General features: G+C 39.9%; 3 protein-coding genes across 11 annotated transcripts in view; 2 read left to right on the top strand and 1 right to left on the bottom strand.

Annotated features, from left to right (window-relative positions):
- LOC117577642 (homeotic protein female sterile) overlaps positions 1-7,998 on the top strand; it is a 28,220-nt gene extending 20,222 nt beyond the window's left edge. For 8 of the 9 annotated variants that reach the window (XM_034262513.2, XM_034262512.2, XM_034262520.2 and 5 more), the window contains exons 9-13: positions 1,521-1,579; positions 2,250-2,394; positions 3,311-5,846; positions 5,989-6,154; positions 6,223-7,998. In XM_034262513.2, the coding sequence (XP_034118404.1) occupies positions 1,521-1,579; positions 2,250-2,394; positions 3,311-5,846; positions 5,989-6,154; positions 6,223-6,288 (2,972 nt within the window). In that variant the 3' untranslated portion in view covers positions 6,289-7,998. The remainder of the gene's footprint in view (positions 1-1,520; positions 1,580-2,249; positions 2,395-3,310; positions 5,847-5,988; positions 6,155-6,222) is intronic. The other variant, XM_052005520.1, reaches the window with a different exon arrangement.
- A 5,136-nt stretch (positions 7,999-13,134) lies between these two features.
- On the top strand, positions 13,135-14,580 carry LOC117577645 (bromodomain-containing protein 3-like). Its single transcript, XM_052004125.1, has 3 exons — positions 13,135-13,650; positions 13,717-13,875; positions 14,540-14,580. Exons 1-3 carry the CDS (start codon positions 13,278-13,280, stop codon positions 14,578-14,580), a joined length of 573 nt encoding a protein of 190 aa, XP_051860085.1. The 5' UTR covers positions 13,135-13,277.
- A 2,689-nt stretch (positions 14,581-17,269) lies between these two features.
- Positions 17,270-18,869, bottom strand: LOC117567597 (protein giant). The gene is made up of 3 exons (XM_034247685.1): positions 18,818-18,869; positions 18,643-18,723; positions 17,270-18,564 (listed from the first exon to the last, which is right to left on the bottom strand). The coding sequence occupies exons 1-3, from the start codon at positions 18,867-18,869 to the stop codon at positions 17,270-17,272; spliced, it is 1,428 nt and encodes a 475-aa protein (XP_034103576.1).
- Positions 18,870-21,800: the final 2,931 nt, after the last annotated feature.

Below are 21,800 nucleotides of genomic sequence, written 5' to 3'. Positions count from 1 at the left end.
AACGCATTTTTGGTTTCATCAAAAAAGATAAAGACGGTTTACAACTGGAGCTGCTTTTGTAATGCTCCTCAAAACACACACACACTCACACACAGACGACACACACACACATACATACTTATGAGAATGGATACAAAGCCAAATTATAAAAATAAATATAAAATAAAATAAAATCGAGTAAAATAAAAATAGTAAAAATCTTAGCTAAAGGCGACGTAAGGCATGAAAATTATTAGACGAAGTTGAAGAGGAAGAAGAAGAAGAAGGCAGGAAACTTACTAAGCAAAACGCACAAATGCAAATACAGCAGACACACACACACACACACACATACAGACAGGTAGACAGACACACACACACACAGATATACTTAGCGTAAAATGATGATAAGAAAGCATTACACCTACATATACAGACACAGACATACACACACACACACACACGCATCAAACTTATATCTAAAAATATTTATAGTAAAAATAATATTTAATATTAAACGGCAGCTGCTAAGAAACAAAAAAAAACAAAACAAATAAGTTAATGAATGAGAAAAAAAAACAAGAAAAATGCTGCGCAACAACAACAAAGGCAATGCATTCAACAACAACAACAACAACCACAAAGAAACGTTTATTAAAAAGAAACAAAAAAAAATCCAAAAACAACTGCGTGTTTCTTCATTCCAAATTATTTAGTTTCTGCTATTTCTTTTGGTGTGGCTTTTTTGCTTTTACAGAAGAAACTCTTGAAAAAATACCGAAATATATAAACTATACATAAAGAAAAATAACCCCATAAAAAAACAAAAACATGAAAAAAGATCACAACGAATATTTTATATATATATCAATTACAACAATTATTATATTATATGTTACTGAGATGTATTTTGGAAAACGAAAGGTTGGTTGGTCACCTCCCCCCTAGCTCCTCCCTCGCTCGAATTCCCCACCAAAAAAGGGAATTTTGTCGCGCCATTTTTCTTACATTTCCAGCTAGAGAGGGAAATTAAGGGAAATAGGGAGGGTAAGAATGGGAGAAAAAGAAAGAGTGTGAGAGAGAGAGAGAGAGAGAGAGAAAAAGTGAGTAACGGTAATCACACATTCGCAACTACCGCTGTCCGCCCGTACCACAATTGCTTCACATTGGTTTCAGCGATCCACAATTGTCATAAGAGGTATTTCTTGAACCAAGAACACGTTCTTAAATTCTTTTTCTTTATATTCTACCATAAGTGCACCCATCCATCCATCCATCCATCCATCCATTCATTCATTCATTCATCCAACTTTCTGGAAATCAATTATTTGAAAAATTAACTAACCCATTTCAATTACAATCATCAATTCGTTTCGTCAATTGTTATTAATCCATACCTCACATTATTTTCTCTTTTTCATTTTGCACCTCCTTAACATTTTTAAAATTCTTGATTTTTGCTTAACACCTCTATAAATATGTATATGTTGTATTTTGCACATCATTTACTTATTGCTTATTGTAATTTCATAAAATTTCAGGCGAGGATATTGAACGGCCACCGCGCAAGAAAAAATCACGTGATTCAAATGGAAGCAATGTAAGTAGCTCCAAACTATTAACAAATTTCGAAATTCCCTTCAAAACAAATACAATGCACACAACACTACAATAATACTTTTCTCTACAAGAGGGGGAACACTGATCGATCATAGAGTAAAGTATCCTTCTGATTTTTCGACCCTTCGCTTTTGAAGTCTTAAGGGTCTATTAAATAGTTTTGAAAATATTTCATGATAACTTAACAAACACGTAAATTAAGTCGATTCATACGTATTAGCCAAATTTTATGTCGATATTAAGGAATGAAATTTAATAACGATAATACGACCAGATTTCCAATAGAAGTTAAAGAAGGGTCTATTTAAGTCAAATCTTGGCTGTAACTTTCTTCTTTCTTTAACGTAAATAACGTAATTTTAGAACAATGTTAAAGAATGCTTCAATATAGGGAGATAGGAAATACGATAGTATTCTAAATCGAAATGAAGAAATTTTGAAGAAAACTTCGATTTTGTTTTTAATAGTAGGTTGTTACGACTAAATTATTCATCTAACCAAAACTGTGTGTGTCCCCCCCTCTGTCTGTATTATTAATATCATTTTTTTGCTCCTATTAATTTAAACTTAATTTCAAATTTGTCTCGCCTCATGTGTGTTTCTGTGTACTATCCCATCGACTGGTAACTGGTAACTGGCAACACTCACAGGTAAATAATAATCCCAGCTTGGTCAGCAATTTGCTCAGTCTGTCCGTTACTGGCGGCAACTCGAGAATGGAACTGGATCGGGTGGAACAGATGATGTCGGCCGTGCACAGTCGAGTGTCGGCCAATACGCCCACATCACAAATGAGTGAGTACAACAAGCGAAATGGCATGCCGAAGATTGAATACTCTATCAGAAACGATAAGGCTTAATGGTACATTTTACGAAATGTTGTTAAATTTGAAAACAATAAGAAGAAGGTATTTTCTTGTGAAGATAAATACAATTGATTAAAATGATAGAAATATTGCAACACAGTTGCAATAAAATTGCATAGAAAAAGGCAAAGCATGAGTTAATCTGTTTCTTTAAATAATTTTATTTGTTTAATAGACGAATGGCCATGAATTTGCCAAATTTAGGCACACAAAGGTTTCTGAACTTGCGAAATATATAGGAATGCGAAATATCATTTATTTAGTTCATCTGAGAACAGGGCTTAAGATCCACAGCCTTAACGCTTTTGTTCACAGTAGTTTTGAGTACAAATTCATTATAAATATTACATGTATCATCATAAAAGACTAGCTATTTTTGAATTAATAATAGATGCAACTAAAATACTGCCTCAACTTTCATGAAAATTAAACTTTGAATAAAAGTGTTTGAACCACTTAGACAGCTAAGGAATATTCTGTTTAATTTTAAGTTATTTTCGTAATGCTAGGAAATGCCGTAGCGCAGTTTTCAAAGCTGCTTTCCGTAGGTTATTCAGGATATATACAACAAAATGAATTTGTAAGCAATAAAATGTGTAATTTGATTCTGTTGATATTAGAAATGTCTAGCTAGTTAGTTAGTCAATCGAAAGTGTAAATTACTATCAGCAACTCTTTGCATACAAGTCCCAGACAAAAGCTGAGTTTATTAAGAGTGTTCTCTGCTAGAGTATATATAAATCGGATGCGATCATCTCAGACTGTGACTAACTCTGTATATCACTTTGTGTTTCTCTTTCCTCTCCAATCTTCCGCTAAATGTGTCGCGTGTGTAACTTGTTTAGACTTACTGGACAATGTGAATCCAATGGCTGCGGCAGCCATGCTGAATAACAACAACAAGACAGCGCCGGCTGGCAGCTATGGCAGTGGCAACATGTTGCATGCCCAGCAGCAGCAGCAACAACAGCAGCAGCAGCAGCAGGTGCATCATAAGAATGGCCATGCAACTGGAGCTGCTGGCGTTAACGAGCTGCTTGCTGGCGGTGGCAAGGCGTTGGCCGGTGGCGCAGGAGCAGCGGCGGCAGCTGCAGCTGCAGCTGGAGGTTTGCCTCCGCATGCTTATGGTGGCTCAGCAGCAGCAGCTGCAGCGGCAGCGTCGTCGGGAAGCATTGGTGGCATACGGATTGCCAGCAATCTGCACAAGCAGCCCGAGATGAGCGACCATCATGCGGCGTTAAGCGCCGCCTTGGCCTCAACCGGTGCCACCGCCAACAATAACAACAGCACCAACACAAACAACAACAACAACAGCAACAGTAACAATAACAACAGCAACACTGGCACACACAGCAACACAACAGCAGCTGGTGCAGCAGCAGCGGGAACACTTGGCACCGGCGATGCATTGTCAAGCGATTCGCTGGCCGCGGGCCTTAAGCAAATACCGCAATTCGATGATCCTGTGGAGGAGTCGCTCGCCTCCATGGAGAGCAGCGCCTTCTCCACGGGCAAATCTTCGCTGGAGGATAACTTTTTAATGTCCCACCATTCGCATTTAATGCATCAGCAGCAGCAGCAGCAGCAACAGACGGGTAACCAGCAGCAACAGCAACAGTTTGGCCTGCAACAGCAACAGCAGCCGCATCAACAACAGCAGCAACAGCAACAACAGCAGCACATTGATTATATGACAGAGTTGCTGACGAAGGGAGCTGAGAATATGGCTGGAATGAATGGTAATCATCTGCTGAATAATACCATCTTTAATCTGGATATTGCGTCAGCCACAGCTTATCAAAAGCAGCAGCAACATGGCCAGCAGCATGGCCATCAGTCACAGCAGCAGCAGCAACAACAGCAACAGGCGCACAACAATGGCTACAATGTGCCAGACTTTAGTGGTATGCCAGGCTTTGATAATCTCACAATGTCAGCGACACTGCTCGATCAGCTCATGATGAGCAATGTGACGAGCAACAAGCACAAGGATAACGATCACCAGCAACAGCAGCAGCAGCAACAACAGCAGCAACAGCAGCAGCAGTTGCAGCATCAACAACATCTGCAACAGCAGCAGCAGCACTTGCAGCAGCAACAGCAACATCACCAGCTGCAGCAACAGCAGCAGCAACAGTTGGCGCAGCAACAGCAACAGTTGGTGCAGCAGCTACAGGGCAGTCAAGCGGCCAACAAAATGCTAATCATACCGAAACCCATCGAATCCATGATGCCCAGTCCGCCCGACAAGCAACAGTTGCAACAACAACATCAGCAACAACAGCAGCAGCAACAGCATCAGAAGGTGTTGCCGCCACAGCAATCACCCTCCGATCTAAAGATGCATGCGGCTGGCAACGCTGGCTTCGCGCAAGGCTTTAAGATGGCCGCCGAGCCGAATCTGAAGAACGCCAGCTCATGGTCGTCGCTGGCATCGGCGAGTTCGCCGCAGAATACGGCGACAACGTCGAGCAAGGCGAAACCGGCAATGGACTCATTCCAACAGTTCCGAAACAAGGCGAAAGAACGCGATCGCCTCAAGTTGCTGGAGGCGGCCGAGAAGGAGAAAAAGCATCAAAAGGAGGCAGCCGAAAAGGAACAGCAACGCAAGCATCACAAGTCCTCCTCCTCATCGTCATCATCATCGTCCTCGGCAGCGGCCACAGCAGCCGCAGCGGCAGCAGCAGCTGCAGCAGCCGCAGTTACCACACAATCGGCCGCAGTGGCTGCAGCAGCGGCAGCGGCTGCCACAGCGGGCAGCGGTGTTGCCTCCAGTCACAACAGCAACAATGCTGGCGGCGGCGCTGGCGGCAGCGGCGTTGGCAATGCCTCGTCACAGTCGACGGCACAGCAGCAGAGCAGCAGCGGCGATCGGGAGCGCGGCGGCGGCGGCAGCAGCGCAACGGATGCGTCGCGCATTGGCAGCGGCAGCGGTGGCAACAACAGCAGCAACTCCATCAACAGCAACGGACCCGGCAGTGCGGGCAGCGGCAGCGGCGGCACTCTCGGTGGCGCCAACAGCGGCGGCAGCCTCAGCAGCAGCGCCCTCATCAATGTCAGCAGCAACAGCAACAGCGGCGTCGGCAGCGGCGCTGCCAGCAGCAACAGCAACAGCAGCCTCGGCGGCGGCGGTGGCGGTGGCAGTGGCCTCATCACCGGCTCCAATAGCCAAGGTGGCAATAGCGGTGGCGGTGGCAGCGGCATTGGCCTTGGGGCTGCCACAATGGGCGGCACGGCTCCCGGCAACGGGCATCAGGCGACCAGCAATGCCCAGGCGCAACATGCAGCCGCCGTGGCAGCAGTTGCCGCTGCACAGGCCACAGCTGCCGCAACAGCAGCGGCGCTCGCTGCTTCGCCGCTGGGCACCATGGAAAGCGGACGGTAAGAAAAACAACGAACATCAGAAACACGTTTGTTGTAATTATTGAGCAACAATCTGAACAAGCGTAAACGTCTTTCTAATCTGTTGTATATCAATTATATATAACTTTATAATGTAACATTTTGCATTTGGTGTCATCAGGAAAAGCGTGCATGATTCACAACCGCAAATATCGCGGCTGGAGGACATCAAAGCATCGCCCGGTCAGGGACAGAATTCGCCAGCGCAGCAATCGCCGCAGGATCGCGCGGCTGCTAAGCGTGCGGAGCAGCGTAAAGCCGAGCAGGAGCGTCGTCGACGCGAGGCGGTAAATAATACACAACACAACAATATGCTATCAACTGAGCTCGTTTTCATATCCAAAATTCCTTTCAGCTGGCTGGCCAAATTGACATGAATATGCAGAGTGATCTAATGGCCGCCTTCGAGGAGACGCTGTAGGCAACGGCCGTGACGGCTGTGTCGTCCTCTACCAACAACAACAACAACAACAACAATAGCAACAACAACAGCAACAACAACTACAATCATAACAGCAGCAAAAACAGCAAATCCAAATCGAACAGCGGCAGCTCAGTCGCCAAATCACATTCGTCGAATTCGCATAAGCGTCGATCGCATGGAAAAGAACATCATCAGCATCAACATCATCGCAAAGGAAAGTGACAGCAAGAGTCAACAACTTATGAGTAAGAGAATATGAGTATCAAGAAGGACAACAGCCTGATCAAAAGGCAGAGCTGGCACTTCAACAACAACAATATCAGCAACAACAACTACAACAGCAATACATATTTACACATTAGATGCGCAAATACATCAACGTCGATAACGATAACGACAACGACAACAACAGTTGTTAGGCATAAGCAATGGTCTAAGAGTAATTATTCGTTACACGTTACGCGATACATACATAGATATTTAAATACGTACTACAATTAGCGAGTATAAACACTAGCAACAACAACAACAACAAAACAAACATCATGTGTGTTTCGCATATGTATTATGCGTATCTATGAATAGAAAAACGCGCGCACACGACATCATGAGGAAAACACATAAAGCAAACAGTAGACACAACAAATAGCAAACAAAATGTAACACAATCAGAGCAATAATTATGAAGATGAAGTAGACGACGACGATTTCGTGTCTTCAGCAGAGAAACAGAAAGAGAAAGCGAAAGCGAAAGAAAGAGAACGAGTAGCGGAAAACAAATCCTAACAAAGAAGGCATATTTCCTTTGGTTACACTAAACAACAACAAAAAAAAACAAACAAAAATAAAACAAAAAAAGGAAAAAACCAAGTAGTTTTTTTTTATACATTATTATTAATATACATTTATAATCTATTAATATATATAAATTGTAATATTGATTATTGATTTGTAGGCGTTTAAGTTCTAATATTATGATAAAGAACAACCAATACGATTAATTTTTTTTTTTTTTTTTTAGAATTGTTACCTAATTTAATGTTATAAGTGCATATATACAAACAACATCAACATTAACAACAACAAATAATAAGAGAAGTCCAATTTTTAAACCTAATTTAATTGATTGTATAGTTTTTGGACACCAGTGATGCCAATTTGACCCTTTTCCGGACAGATTCATCCCGTCTTCAAATATTTTAGTCTGGGAATAATATCAAACATCGCCTACATGAAAATCTGTAACCCTTTTATTTAGAATTAGATAATTTATCAATTATGTATATTATGAAACAATTTTTATTACAAAATATTCTTCGAAAAAACAGCTTGGCATCTCGCTATTTTGCGCACTATTATCTCGATCTCGAAACGATCAACTGCCAGATTTTATAAGCTGTCGATGTGTTGAGATGAATCGAGCCTATTACAAATTGTCGCATATATTGCACAATAGATCAAATAAGTGGGCAACACATGTCGACAAAATCCGTGCAAAGCGCATCGTGTTCAGCATAGTGAAATCTTGACAAAAAAGCTGCGTTAGCTATGTTTAAAGTTCAGCCAGTTGATCACTCAACAAAAAAAAAACACAAGTTTGATTAATAACATATTTATTCATTGGCTGTGCATTTTAATGGCGATCAAATGACGATAAAGATCAATAATTGTTTGTCTTCTTTTTCATTCCTTTTATTTTATGGAAAATATTGGCATCACTGTTTGACACACACACGGGGGGAAAATTGGCCACGCAAGCAAGCGATAGAAATAAATGTACATCATATTGTGACAACAAATTTGTAATTTATCAATTGTAATTAATAAGCAACACACATTCACACACACACACACTGATACATAGACAAAACACAATAAAGAGAAGACAAAAAAAAATGTAGTTCTTAAGTAGTATTGAAAATTGTTTATTGAAACAAAGTCAAATAATTCATACATCTCTTACATCATTTATCTTGAGCGTATGTGCGTGTGCAAGTGTGTGTGTGTGTGTGAGTGTGATACAAATAAAACTAGAATAAAAGAACAGAATGCAAAAAGATAAAACAACAGAAAATTCATCACATCCAACAACTGGAAGACGCAAATCAACAGAGAGCCGTTCATAAATTATTTGTTTAGCCAAATGGCGTTTCTTTCATTTTAATTTCAACTCCTCTTAGCAATCGTTATACTATAATCGATGCATGCAATATGTAAATAGTACTCCCCACTCTTGTTTTTTATTTCTGGTTATTCGAAGTTATTTGTTACATCTGCATAAATCAACAAAATACGTATAGCTTTTATAGCCTACTAGCTGCCATAGAATATGATGCTCAAAGTCATAGAGACATTTCCCTTAGATAACGATAACGATAACGATACATCTCGAATTGGAATCGTCAACTGGGGTTTTGTGTGGGGTGGGGGGGAAAGAATGAAATAGTTATTTTTCTACATTTTGCAACTTTTGAAATTAGGATCAATAAATAGTATCATAGTAGCTTGGCGTTGAGGACATTTCTCTTATACCGTGTCTCTTATACTGCATACGCTGCACAGAAATGTGCAAAGATGTGAATGTGAATGTGAATGTACTTCCATTATGCTCTTCAGTTGAAGCGAATAAAAAACAAAACAAAAACAAAACATGTACATAATACTACTATATGACTATGAATAGCAATAGCAATAGCAGAGACCATAACCAGACCAATATCAATAGCAATTCAAACACCAATACCAATACCATTTTATCTCTTACATATATACTGTTTGCTATACATCCATATATACATATTGTATACATACATATATACAAAAATATATTTAGTTAATGTAACCAGTGTGTGGCTTAGTGGCGCGCTCAGCAAATGAAACAAAAACACAAAAGTAATAATAAACAAACGAAGACGATGACGAAGACGAGGAAGAACGAGAAGCGCAGAATCGAAATCGAAAACGGAATCGGAAAGTGGAAATAATGACGCAATTGCAATGCGGTCCAAGTATATTTGTATAATGCACATGATTTAGTAAAAATTCAACTTGTATAATTATGCTAAATTATAGTTATAGTGTTTAGCGTTTAGAATCGGGGGGTGCGTGGGCGGGGGGGCATACGACACTTTGCATATGTTTTTCTTTTACCATTTTATTTTGTCTGCAGCTGCATTTTGTTCTTAAGTGCATGTGTAAGTGTGTTTGTATATAATCGATCAGGTGGTCTAAATGTCTGTCTGTCTGTGCGTGTGAATAATCAACCATCTATCCCTTTTCCTCACACACACACACACACACACACACACACACACACACACACACACACACAGAACCGCCCTAGTACACGCCCTCTATACTTATGTTGTTATCCCTTAAAATGTCACTTGTATTTGTGTAAATTAGCTTTCTTTTTAGATATACGTACACCCTTTCTCTTTATAAACATACACACATTATATACATATATATATATACTATATAAACATAGATATATATCTATACATATACATATATATCGATACATTTATATAAATACACAACTTTTTTTTTGTATAATTAATTTTAGCATTTAATTGAGAATAAAAGAAAAATATCATTAAACAAATATATACATACAAAAAAAAAAACAACAAAATAAATTTACGAAAAAACCTAAAAAAAAAATAAAGATACAAAAACAAGAAAAAAAAAACCAAAATAAATGAAAACAGTTTTCCTTACTATCCATACCAACATACATACATACATAAACTCTTATACTTACTACCTTGTATTTTAACAGAGATGCATACATACATACATACATAAAGCATAGTATATATGTTTGTAGTACGTACGAGAGACGAATGCGCATCAAACTAATTGAGAAATTGTAGCCTTGTCCATGGGCCAACCGCATATTCGCTGGTCTGGCATTTTTAGCAATTAATTGTTGTCAACATTTTGTTAAATAACTTGAGAGAACGTGAACCAAGTTTCGGAGATCACACAGATCCCCCATGTAATATACATGCATACACACACATATATATTAACATACACAAACATATAGCGAAAAATCAATTTAGTAAACGATTTAGCCTTATATAAAGAAAATAAAAGAAACTCAATAAAAACAAGAAGCAAACTAACAAGTAACAAAAATACATAACATACATAATTACTATTTAAATGCGAAATGGAACCACATACACACAAGTATATACTAATTATGTAAACTAATTAACTAAATGAAAATAATATAAAACAAACAGAAAACAGAAAACATAAAAAAGAAAATCGAAAACCGAAAAACAAATACAAATTGAGACGATGCAAGCGTTCAGTAAGACTAGCATGTAATATTATATAATTGAAGGACATGAATGAAAAACAAGAAAACAAAAATAAAAACAAAAAAAAAAAACAAAAACAAAACTTAACATTTTTAGTGAACCTACAATTAATGAATGACATGAACATTAACAATTAACACATATTTTATCTTTAATGCGTACACTTAGTATTAATATGTGAGAATGAACGAGAATGAAAGAAAATGAACGAGGCCGATGAAAGCAACAAGAACAAAAAAATAACAACACAAAAAAAAAAAAACGAACAACAAAATAAAAATCGAAATGAAAACAGAATAAAAAATGCGTTATGTTTGACTATAGAGAAGAAGGCAGAGTGAGAGCTTTAAAATCGTTACGATCGCCAAAAAGTACTATGTTAAATCATCAAGAGAAATACCAGGCGAGCATAAATCAGCAGCAAGCAATAGGCCATATTGACTAAGAGTATATAATGAAGAAGAAGCCAACTTTATAGTATATATTTACATATAGGTGACGTAATATCAGCAGTTACTAAAATAAAATTAATATTCAGAATGTTTGCATAGGAAAAATGTGCGCATTTAAGAAACTGTGTCACAAAACATCTATAGGTAACTGGTGTTAGCCATAGGAAAAAAGGCAAAGTCATCCAATCAGTCCTGAAATACTTGGCACCATTAGTAGGTGATTCCCCTCTTCCTACCTCTCTCCATCCTTCATCACACGCATTCGATTGACGACGTCAAGTCCGCAACAACTACAAAAAAAATTCAATTGGGAGCATCTGAAGTACCAGGCAAACATAAATGAGTAGTAAGTGGATTGATCTGGAAATACAGCCAAATATGTTTTGTTTCGATTGGTTAATTTCTCATTCGGTGTGCTCATATATGTGGATCCTAAGAGTGGGAGCATAAGAGTTTGCTGCGATCCTCTCACAGCTAGATCAATCACATGGTGCAATTGACTTTTTGTATTATAGCTTGCTGTTGATAAATATATAACTTTTTTTGTACATTCAAGTGGGCAAGATCCCTTGCTCACGTGGAGCAAGTGAAGTACCAGGCGAACATAATTGAGCAGCAAGAAGATTCATCTAGAAATGCAACCAAATATGCCTTGCTTTTATTGGTCAGTTTCTCAGAGCATGTGCTCTTGTATGTGGAGCCTAAAAGCGGGATTACGAGAGCGTGGATCTCATGTTACATGTGGCTCTGCAGCCACCTCCTAAACACTTCTGTTGACCTAGTAGAATAAAAGAAAATTATTAAAATTCTAGACAGGATTTCAAAGTTAGATGCCACGTGAAGCATTTGAAGTACCAGGCGAACATAATTAATTAGTAAGTGGATTTGTCCAACTCTGTGATCTCATAACTAGAGCACGTTGTGTAATTGACTTTCATTAACTATCATTGCTTGCTGCTTACTTATGTTGGCCTGGTATTTGAAATGATGATTTGGTACTTTTGGGCGTTCTTAACGATTTGGAAATCCCAAACAACAACTAATAATTTTGGAGATCCCTGGCACATTACCACGTGGAGCAAGTAAAATACCAGACGAACACAATTGAGTAGTAAATGGATTAATCTGAAAATGCAAAATTGTTGTAAGTTTCTCATACTGACGAATGGCAGCAAGGCATATTTGATAGCATTTCGAAATGGATCCTCTTGATACTCTATTATGTTCGCCTGGTATTTCATAAGGAATCTTGTCAAGATTGGCATAAATTTTGGGGACTTTCAACTTGTTAAGAACGGCCAAAAGTATTAAATCATCAAGTGAAATACCAGACCAACATAAATCAGCAGAAAGCAATGATAGTCAATGTAAGTCAATTGCACCATGTTCTCTAATCTTGAGAGATTCACAAAGCTCTCAGTTCCTGCAGGTCGAATCCATTTACTCATTAACAACGTTCGCCTGGAACTTCAGATGCTCCACATGGCATATAACTTTGAAATCCTGTCTAGAATTTTAATAATTTTCTTTTATTTCTACTAGGCCAATAGAAGTGTTTAGGAGGTGGCTGCAGACAAAGTTACTTCCGTCACGTGTTTTAAATCTAGTCCATCAGATGCACGCTCTTGTACTCTCACTCTTAGGCTCCACATTACAAGAGCACACGTTCTGAGAAACGGACCAATGACAGCAAGGAATATTTGGTTGCATTTTGAGAATAATCCACTTGCTGCTCAATTATGTTCGCCTGTTACTTCACTTGCTCCACGTGGTGTTTTTTTAAGAAATCCTATCCAGAATTATCGAAGCTTTTAATTTTCTACTAGGCCAACAGAAATGTTCTATATTCGTCTGGTATTTAACCTGGGATCTCGCCAAGATTTGTATAGATAGTTGTTGCTAAACTCGTCACGAATGCTAAAAAGTTTCAAATAATCATTTTAAGAGCTAGCAATAATTTATATCTAAGCAACCCATATTTTTCTTTCTTTAGTCAGAGCTCGTTCTGTTTGTCAAAAGTGTCAATGTTGCTATAAAAAATTCTGAGCGAATTGACTACAACATAACTTGGAAGCAAAAAAATAAGATTTACCAGTTAAAGCTATAAATTTTTCTTTTTGATTTTGTGCTACGTTTTTTGTGTGAACGTTCAACTTTCAAACATCGTCTTCGATATCGTTCCTTATCTTTTATAAGTATGGCATTCTGTAATCCGAACGCAAATGTTTTGCAATTGTCCAGCGATGATACAAGTGACTCGGATGACGAATCAAATTCCTCTAAGGCATACATCGCCAAACTGAAAGTCCTTGAATCGAAGGCGCTAGAACTAAGGAAGGAGATCAACAAATTGTTCGAGGAAATGGCCAGAAAGAAGGCCAGAAAGAAGCGGAATGAGAAAAAGAAGAGTAGCAGCAGCACCGACACTGGAACTGTCAGTGAGCGCGACATCAGCAAAAGTAAGTCCAGCCAGTTGATGAACTTTGATTCGCAGGAGAAGGATGCCACCGTCAAGTTCATGTCGTACGATGAGAAGCGACAGCTCTCGCTCGAAATTCATAAGCTGCCAGGTAAGAGTGACGAAATATCTTTTTTTATGTTCATTCATACTTCAACTTGTTATCTATCCAAAACAGGTGACAAACTGGGACGTGTGCTGCACATTATACAAAATCGGGAGCCATCGCTGCGCGACTCAAATCCGGATGAGATTGAGGTCGATTTTGAGACACTAAAGCCATCGACGTTGCGCGAGCTTGAAAGCTATGTGGCGTCGTGTTTGCGCAAAAAAACACGTAAGCCATATTGTAAGTTTGTAACTAAACCGAGACCACAAACAACAACAACAGCTACAACAACAATTAGATGCAGTGCTCCTCTTTTGCATACCTAATGCAACAACAACAGTGTTTTTCTGTTGCAACAAACAAAATCAAAGTAGAAATTTACAATTGACTGTCCTACACACGCACTAATAGATCAAAGTCAAACATCAATATCGTGTACATATATGTATATATATCTACCTATTTTAATTTTACTATTTTTGCTAGTCGTCAACAGTTTTCGTCTCCTTCCAATCAGAGTTTTAATATTCATTGAGCCTGTCCATAGCAGTCAGCTTTCGACACACTCAAGCGCTCAGCCACAAATCCGACACATTTTGTAGCATACTTTTTTGGGCAAGCACATTTCACTCCCATTCCTTCTCCATGCTCTTTCACATTTGCATTCCATTAATTACAGAAATTAAAGTTAATTATTCAAAAAACACCAAATGCAGCAAATTAACTCACTCATATTAATTAAAAACATCCATTCGATTCATTTATCATACCCATATTATGTGCTCTTTCATTTTGCACCTTTTTTGACCTTTTAATGTTTATTTTGAATTTTGCGTAACATAATTTCGAACATCATTTACTAATACTTTATTATAATTTCTTTAAATTTCAGGCGATGATATTGAGCCGCCACCACGCAAGAAGATCACTTGATTCAAATGGAAGCAATGTAAGTAGCTCTAAACAAATAATAAATTTCGAAATTCTCTTAAAACAAATACAAAAACAAAAAACAACTGCAACAATACTACAATTTACTTAAAGAAGGAAAGAATCCCACAAAGTGTATACATATATTTTAAATCATCACTAGCTGAGTCCGTTCGTCCGTATGTTTAAATACCGCGATTTCACAACACAACAAAACACAACACCAACTGTGCAGGCTTTTTAATGTCCCACGATTCGCATTTAATGCAACAGCAGCAGCAGCAGCAGCCAACGGGTAACTGGCAACAGCAGCAACAATTTGGTCTGCAACAACAGCAGAAACGGCAACAGCAACCGCATCAGCAACAACAGTTGCAGCATCAAGATCGTTTGCATTTGCAGCAACATCATCAGCAGCAGCAGCAAGAAAAACATCTCCAGCAACATCAGCAGCAGCAGCAAGAACAGCGACAGACTAGTAAAAAGCAACAGCAATGGCAACAGCAGCAGCAGCTTTGGCAAGAACATCGCCAAAAGCAGCTGCAGCAGCAACAGCAACAACAACAATACCGACAGCAGCAGAAGATGTTACCGCCACAGCAATCGACTTTCGAATTAAAGATGCATGTGGCTGGTAACGCTGGCTTTGCTCAGAACCTTAAGATGGCCAACCAGCCAAATTTGAAGGATGACCGCTCATCGTCATTGCTGGCATCAATAGAGAATACGGCGACAACGTCGAGCAAAGCGAAACCGGCAATGGACTCAGTCCAGCAATCCTGCAACAAAGCCAAAGAACGCGTTCGCCTCAAGTTGCTCGAGTCGGCTGAGAAGGTGAAGAAACACCAAAGGGAGGAGGGGACCGAAAAGGAGCAGCAACGCAAGCGTCGCAAGTCTGTTGCCGCCAGCAGCAGCAGCAGCAGCAACAGCGGCATTGGCAATGGGCCTGTCACAAGGAGCAAAACAACTCCAGGCAAAGGATATCAAGGCACCCGCAATGGCCAGGCTCAACATGCAGCCTCCGTGGCAGCAGAAAGCGGACGGTAAGAAAAATATCATCACAATAATCAAAAACACGTTATAGGCCAAGTTTTTGATCAATTTTTGGCAGTGCAGAATTGTTCTTATTTTCTCGATTTAATAAGCAAAGGAAACTCAACTTTCTTTTTTGTTCTATATGACTCATTTACTATGTTAATGATGAGGAGTTAATCGATCTAATGATGTAACTTGTTCCCATTTGTTGTCAGGAAATGCGTGAATTATTCACAGCCGCAAACATCTCGACTGGCGGACATCAAGGCATCGTCCGGTCAGGAACAGGATTCGCCACAGCATCGCGTGTCTGCTAAGCGTGCGGTGCAGCGGCTAGTCGAGCAGGAGCGTCGTCGACGCGAAGCGGTAAATAGTATATAAATATGTATAATACCTGGCTCGATATTATATAGGAATTTCTTTCCTTTTCGTTTTGCAGATGGCTCGCCAAGTTGACATGAATATGCAGAGGGATCTGATGGCCTTCGGGGAGACTCTGTAGGGAGTGGCAAACACATGAAAAAGATTGCATCATCACAAATGAAAACTGACAGCAGCAGCAACAACATCAACAGCAAAAGTCAACAACACAAGAGCGAAAATATTATAAAATAGAAGTATCAGGAACAAGAAGGACAACAGTGTGTTAGCAAGAGAACAGTTTGTCCAAAAGGCAGAGTTCAACAACAAATGTAACAACAACAATATATTTACACAGATTTGGATATAAATATATATTAACTAATATACATGCGTACACATACGTACATATATTTTAATAAACGACTTTAATCAAAAATTAAAATAGAATCAATAATAACAAGAAAAAGCAACAATAATGTAAACTAACCAACTAAATAAAACTAATATCAAACAAAAAGAACAAAAACAAAAAATGTCAAAAGAAAAACAAATGCAAACAACGAAATAAAAATCAAAATGAAAACAGAATCCAAAAATTCGTTACATATGATTTTTAAATTCTGTCACTCATCAATCACCTGTAACTGTAATTAAGCTGATTGCTACAAAACTTCGGCTAGTTGCGTGTACAACAGATGGCGCCACCCAAACATGAAAATGTTCGTTATAAGCGAGAGATCATTGAGAGAAAATTATTCATTATATTTTTTTACCGATATATATATATTTAGATCTATTCAATTGACCGGAATATTAATTATAAATACTTTGCAATTTTAGTTTTCAAACGTTGTTTATTATTTCTTATAGGATATGAAAAAAATATCACTTACTAACTAGCTTGTACTATACAAATGGGATAATTAGGTATACAGAGTGATTCGCATATACATGTACATATTAATTAACTGGTGAGATTTTGCGAGAATCGCTTACAAACTACATTTTACAAACGCAAGAACTTAAATTACTTAAATGCATGAAGAGAATGAGAAAAAAAATGTGCTTATTGCGCTACTATGATTATGATTAAATTGTGTGTGTGTTTGTGTGTGTGTGTGTGTGTGTGAAGTTAAAGTTTGAAATTATTCACAGATATGCTGCCCCTTTGACGCAGTAGAAAGCAAAAAAAAAAAAAAAATGAAAGTTGGACTCGCAGGCGTTCAACGCAACAAGCAGCGTATCGTTATCGATATTGTTATCGATCGTAGTGTGTGTTATCGCTGCCCCCCCCTTAGACTGCCACCTTGGCGGTAAAGGCGGCCAGTTGCGCCTTGAGCGCATCGATCTGGCACAACAACTCAATGTTCTGACGCTCCAAGTACGCAGCCCGAATGGCAATCTCATCCTCCTTGATGCGACGACGATCGCGCGATTTCTTGGCCGCCGCATTGTTCTTGCGGCGTCGCTCATAGTAGGCGGCATCCTTCACCTGACCGGGTCCGCCGCCAATGATGGCGCTCAAGTTGCCCGCTGCAGCAGCCGCTGTTGTTGTCGATGAGCCAGAGTTGCCAGAGTTTGTCGACAGCTTCTCATAGTTGCCACCGGCATGCGAATCACAATCGCTCGACTCTTCGGCTGCCGCACGATCCTCGCTCTCGCTGTTGTTGTTCGAGGAGCTGCCCTCGTTGACGCTGCCGCTGCGAGAGTTGGTGCGTCGCATCTTGGGGTTCGTCACGGTGCGTGAGCCGCCATTGGAGCTGCGGATTTGCTCGAGCACACGCTTGCGATACTCCGTGTAGCGTTCCACGCGGGGATTATCGAGCAGCACATCGGTGGCAGCGAAGTTGGCCGCAATCACCAGTGGATCACGTGGAAAGGCCTTGAAGGGACGTGTGCTCTTGCAATCGGCAGCCACAGTTGCTGTGTTGTTGTTGTTTGCCAGCGATGTTGCTGTTGTGCTGCTGGTTGGTGTGCTTGTGTTGCTGTTGCTGTTGTTGTTGGTGCTGGTTGGCGCTGGAGGCGATTGCGGCGGTTCGAGCACATCGATTTGCATGGTGCTCGCATTGCTGGCGGGACGTGGCGACAATGGCAACGCACCCGCCGAGGCAGCAGCCGCTGCTGCTGCTGCAGCCGAAGCGGCAGCAAACGTTTGCAGCAAACTTGCGGTGGCGGTGGCTGTGGCTGTTGACTTGGCTGTGGACGACTGGCTGGGCTCCTGCTTGACGCCATAGTACAAGGCAGGATAGAGTGTGGCCAGCTGCTGTTGTTGTTGCTGCTGCTGTTGCTGCTGCTGCTGCTGTTGTTGTTGGGCAACTGCTGCTTGGGCAGAGTACAACAGATTGCTGGGGATTCCTGCTGTGGGCGAGGCGGCGGGCGAGCCGCTGCCATAACTGTAGTTGGTCTGATACGGCGAAGGCGTCTTGCGTGGCGTCTCCACGCTGTCGCAGCGACGCGACAAGTCCAACACCTCAACGGCTGGCTGCTGTTGTTGCTGTTGCTGACTGAGAGCAGCCGCTGCGGCAGCGCTGCCAAGCAACTGTTGCTGATAGGCATAGGCGGCATACAAATCCATTTTTGGCAGCGCTTGTGGTTGCTGCTGCTGATGATGTTGAAGATGTTGTTGCTGTTGCTGATGCTGCTGCTGTTGATGATGATGCAGCTGATGCGACTGCTGCAATTGGCTGTGTTGCAGCTGATGATGATGATGCTGATGGTGGTGATGATGATGTAGCATTGGCTTGCGATCTGTTCGGTAGAGGGAGAGGGAGAGGAAGAGAGCAAAATGACGGTCTTAGTATGCTGGCAAAATTTCAGAGAGCGGGGGCGTGGCTAAACTTACCAGTCTTGAGATCGAAGAACTGCCCGGCCATGAGTTTCTCGTGCATCAGCATGATTCTTGCTGTCGTTGAATGTGTGCTGTGTGTGTGTGTTGAAGTTGTTGTCGATTATCGATTGTTATCCAAAGCGTAGCTCAAACAGTTGGCAAGTGACTCGAACTCGTACTCGGACTCGGACTCTGACTCGAATTGTCTGTGTTGTGTGTCTACGCTGACGTTGTCGAACGCTAACTGATTTCGACTGCACGTTGCGCTCGCCTTTTATACGCCGACGCAGCAGCCTCTGCCGCTCGCTTCATTCATCTGCCCTCACACTCACACCACACCACAACACCACACCACCACAGACGAATCGCAATGGCGGACCATGCCAGGTAGTCGAACGCACACTCACACACACACGCACACGCACACAAAGCCAAAGGGGTGAGTCGCTCTTTGCATCTCCCTTTACTCGCTCGCTCTCCCTCTCACACGCCCTGCTGCTGCTTTGACTGCTGTTGCTGTTGCTGCTTCATCAAAGGGTTTTACGAGGGTTGTTGAGGTTTGCCCGCTTCTCGCACATCTCCCAGGCCCTTTCCTTTTCTCAGCTCATTTCTCTTACTCCTACTCCTATGCCGATTCCGATTCCTGATTTCTTTCTTATTTTTGCATTAGTTTTATGCACTTTTCGCGAACATTTTTGTGTTATAGACTATTGCATTGTTCTTAGCCCATTTCATGTATTATAATATTTAGTGAAGTTTTTTTTTGGGAAACAGTTTTTAGTTTCTGCCTAAAAATATAAATGCTTGTTTATGGCACGAATTTAACTAAATGCCATATAAATGGGTTGAGGGATAGAGTTAGGAACGTGTATTTTACAAGTATATTTGCTATTTATATATAGAGACTGAAGTTATTATATTTGTTAATAACATAACAAGATTAATAACACCAAGAATCACTCAAATAATAATAATTTCAATTATGTTTGTTAATAACATAACAGACTAATTTCAATGTCAATAAATAATTAGCATATCACGTACTTTTCAAATAAAGATTCCTATAATTACATAAATTAGATTCCTTTGAATCGATTCCTCGAAATCAAAGCAGAATAAAAGATCTTCTATGATTTCGCCTATGCTAGTAGAACACAAACAATATTCTTCGTTATGCAAACATAATATAAAAGCATATAAAAAGGATGACATGCTTAAGTTTTGAGAAATCTATATAAGATTCTTGTATATAAATCTGTTTACTATAATACAAATATCACATAGAACACATAAAGCTGTGTACTTTGAAATAGCAGCGACTTTTGCGTTTTGCACTTGGGTACACCAAATCTAACAATCAATTAACAAAAAGGAATATACAAAACGAACCGTTATATAGTTTTGATATTTTAAAGAGCACATCTATAAGTAGAGATATTTTACTATAATACAATTGAAAAATTTCGAGTCTTTAATTTCACTTTTGTTTGTGGTAAAATTATATGAAATTGCGTATAAAGGATATTAAGATTGGCATTAAAGAAAAGTAAAAATATATAGCATTGAGTAAGGGACTTGTTTAAAATCAAAGTAAATAAAAACTAAACGTTCAGTTGCCTAAATAATTTGATTGATTTATACAAATGTAAATGTAAAAATATTATAAAATCATTGCTTAAAATCAAAGTAAATAATTAATATCAATTCACTTGCCTGATTAATTTGATTGACTTATTCATAAATGTAAAAGAATTAAAGACTTCAGAAAAATATAAAACATTTGACATTATAAAATGTGTTCATTGTTGGGTTAGAACACTTTAGAAAAGTTTTGAAGTAATTTGAGTAAAGTCGAGAAAATTGTTGCAAATATGTATATTAGTTGTGGAAGAACGAGTAATTACGGCAAATCATGCTTTTCAGGCTGCAAACTGGCCACAGCAGGGAGTTGCAAATGCAACCGAGGCAAAGGCGAAGAGAGAAGGCTAGTGAGCGAGTGAGAAAGAGAGAGGGATAGCATAGGGTGCTGAAGCCAAGGGTTAGGAATAGTTAAATCCGTTTGTTTTGCGCTTTTGTCTTCAAATCCTTTTGCTGACCAGCCCCGCCTTTGGCTCAACGCACACACACACATATACATAGACATGCATGTTTGCGAATTTTGTGCGGATCTTGCACAAATGATTGTGCGTGACAAATTATGAAAATTAGGTTGGCGAGCCTTTCGCGCGTTAGCGCATTTCTTTCCCAATCCTTCAACTGTCCATTATGCGCGATATTTGCGATCCTCCTGCTGTGGCGGCCCCGAGAGCGCAGACGTTCCTGGAAGTGTTGTGCGTCGCATGGCAAGGTCAAAGGACTTGCATCCTTTCACCGATTTTGATTATTGATTGATGTCGCCAAACATGGCAACGACAACAAGTGTCCCGATGTGTATTTACACATCACTCATCCGGCACATCCTTCCCGCCCTGCCTTCTACTACTCTACTACTCTACTCTCTCTGTCTCTCTCTCGTATAGAGTTGAGCGTGGGATAGTCTAAGCCTTTGTTTAACTTTACTTAACTGTTTGGCCTAACGGTCGCTTTGCTTGCCTTGCCTTGCCTTGCCTTGCATTCGATTTTCAAGAGCTGCGACTCAACATTTATACAATGTCGCCACAGTGCAGCAGGAAGTACTTTGGGCCCAGTCTCCTAAAGTGTGCAAATAGATTGCTCAGCTCAACTTTAACTTCAACTTCAGCTCATCAAAGAAAACTAATAAATCAAAAATGTAAAAGATGAAAGAAACGAAGAAATTCAAATTCTTTAACCCATTTCCCAAATCACTCGCTTATGAATCAAATTTATATCCCTCGAATTTCACATCTCATTCACTTTTTAATGGTCCATTGAAAAAAGTGCCGCAAAAAAGAATTTGCATAGCACTCTTATCTCTTTGGCAAAAAAAAAACCGCGAACTTATGCTAATCCGTTGCTAATCCAACCGTAAAAATGGTGG

Source organism: Drosophila albomicans, chromosome X (genome assembly GCF_009650485.2).
Source record: "Drosophila albomicans strain 15112-1751.03 chromosome X, ASM965048v2, whole genome shotgun sequence".
Classification (NCBI taxonomy): domain Eukaryota; kingdom Metazoa; phylum Arthropoda; class Insecta; order Diptera; family Drosophilidae; genus Drosophila; species Drosophila albomicans.
Note: the sequence above shows the minus strand (reverse complement) of the source record. Positions and strands in the feature narration are given on the sequence as shown.

What these genes read in the sequence shown, in the direction of transcription:
- LOC117577645 (XM_052004125.1), top strand. Translation starts at nt 13,278, where the DNA reads ATGGCATTCTGTAATCCGAACGCAAATGTTTTGCAATTGTCCAGCGAT. An exon ending in CGAAATTCATAAGCTGCCAG is followed by an intron (nt 13,651 to 13,716) that starts GTAAGAGTGACG and finishes TATCCAAAACAG; the next exon opens with GTGACAAACTGGGACGTGTG. An exon ending in GTGTTTGCGCAAAAAAACAC is followed by an intron (nt 13,876 to 14,539) that starts GTAAGCCATATT and finishes TTTAAATTTCAG; the next exon opens with GCGATGATATTGAGCCGCCA.
- LOC117567597 (XM_034247685.1), bottom strand. Translation starts at nt 18,869, where the DNA reads ATGCTGATGCACGAGAAACTCATGGCCGGGCAGTTCTTCGATCTCAAG. An exon ending in GTTCTTCGATCTCAAGACTG is followed by an intron (nt 18,724 to 18,817) that starts GTAAGTTTAGCC and finishes TCTACCGAACAG; the next exon opens with ATCGCAAGCCAATGCTACAT. An exon ending in CAGCCAATTGCAGCAGTCGC is followed by an intron (nt 18,565 to 18,642) that starts ATCAGCTGCATC and finishes AGCAGCAACCAC; the next exon opens with AAGCGCTGCCAAAAATGGAT.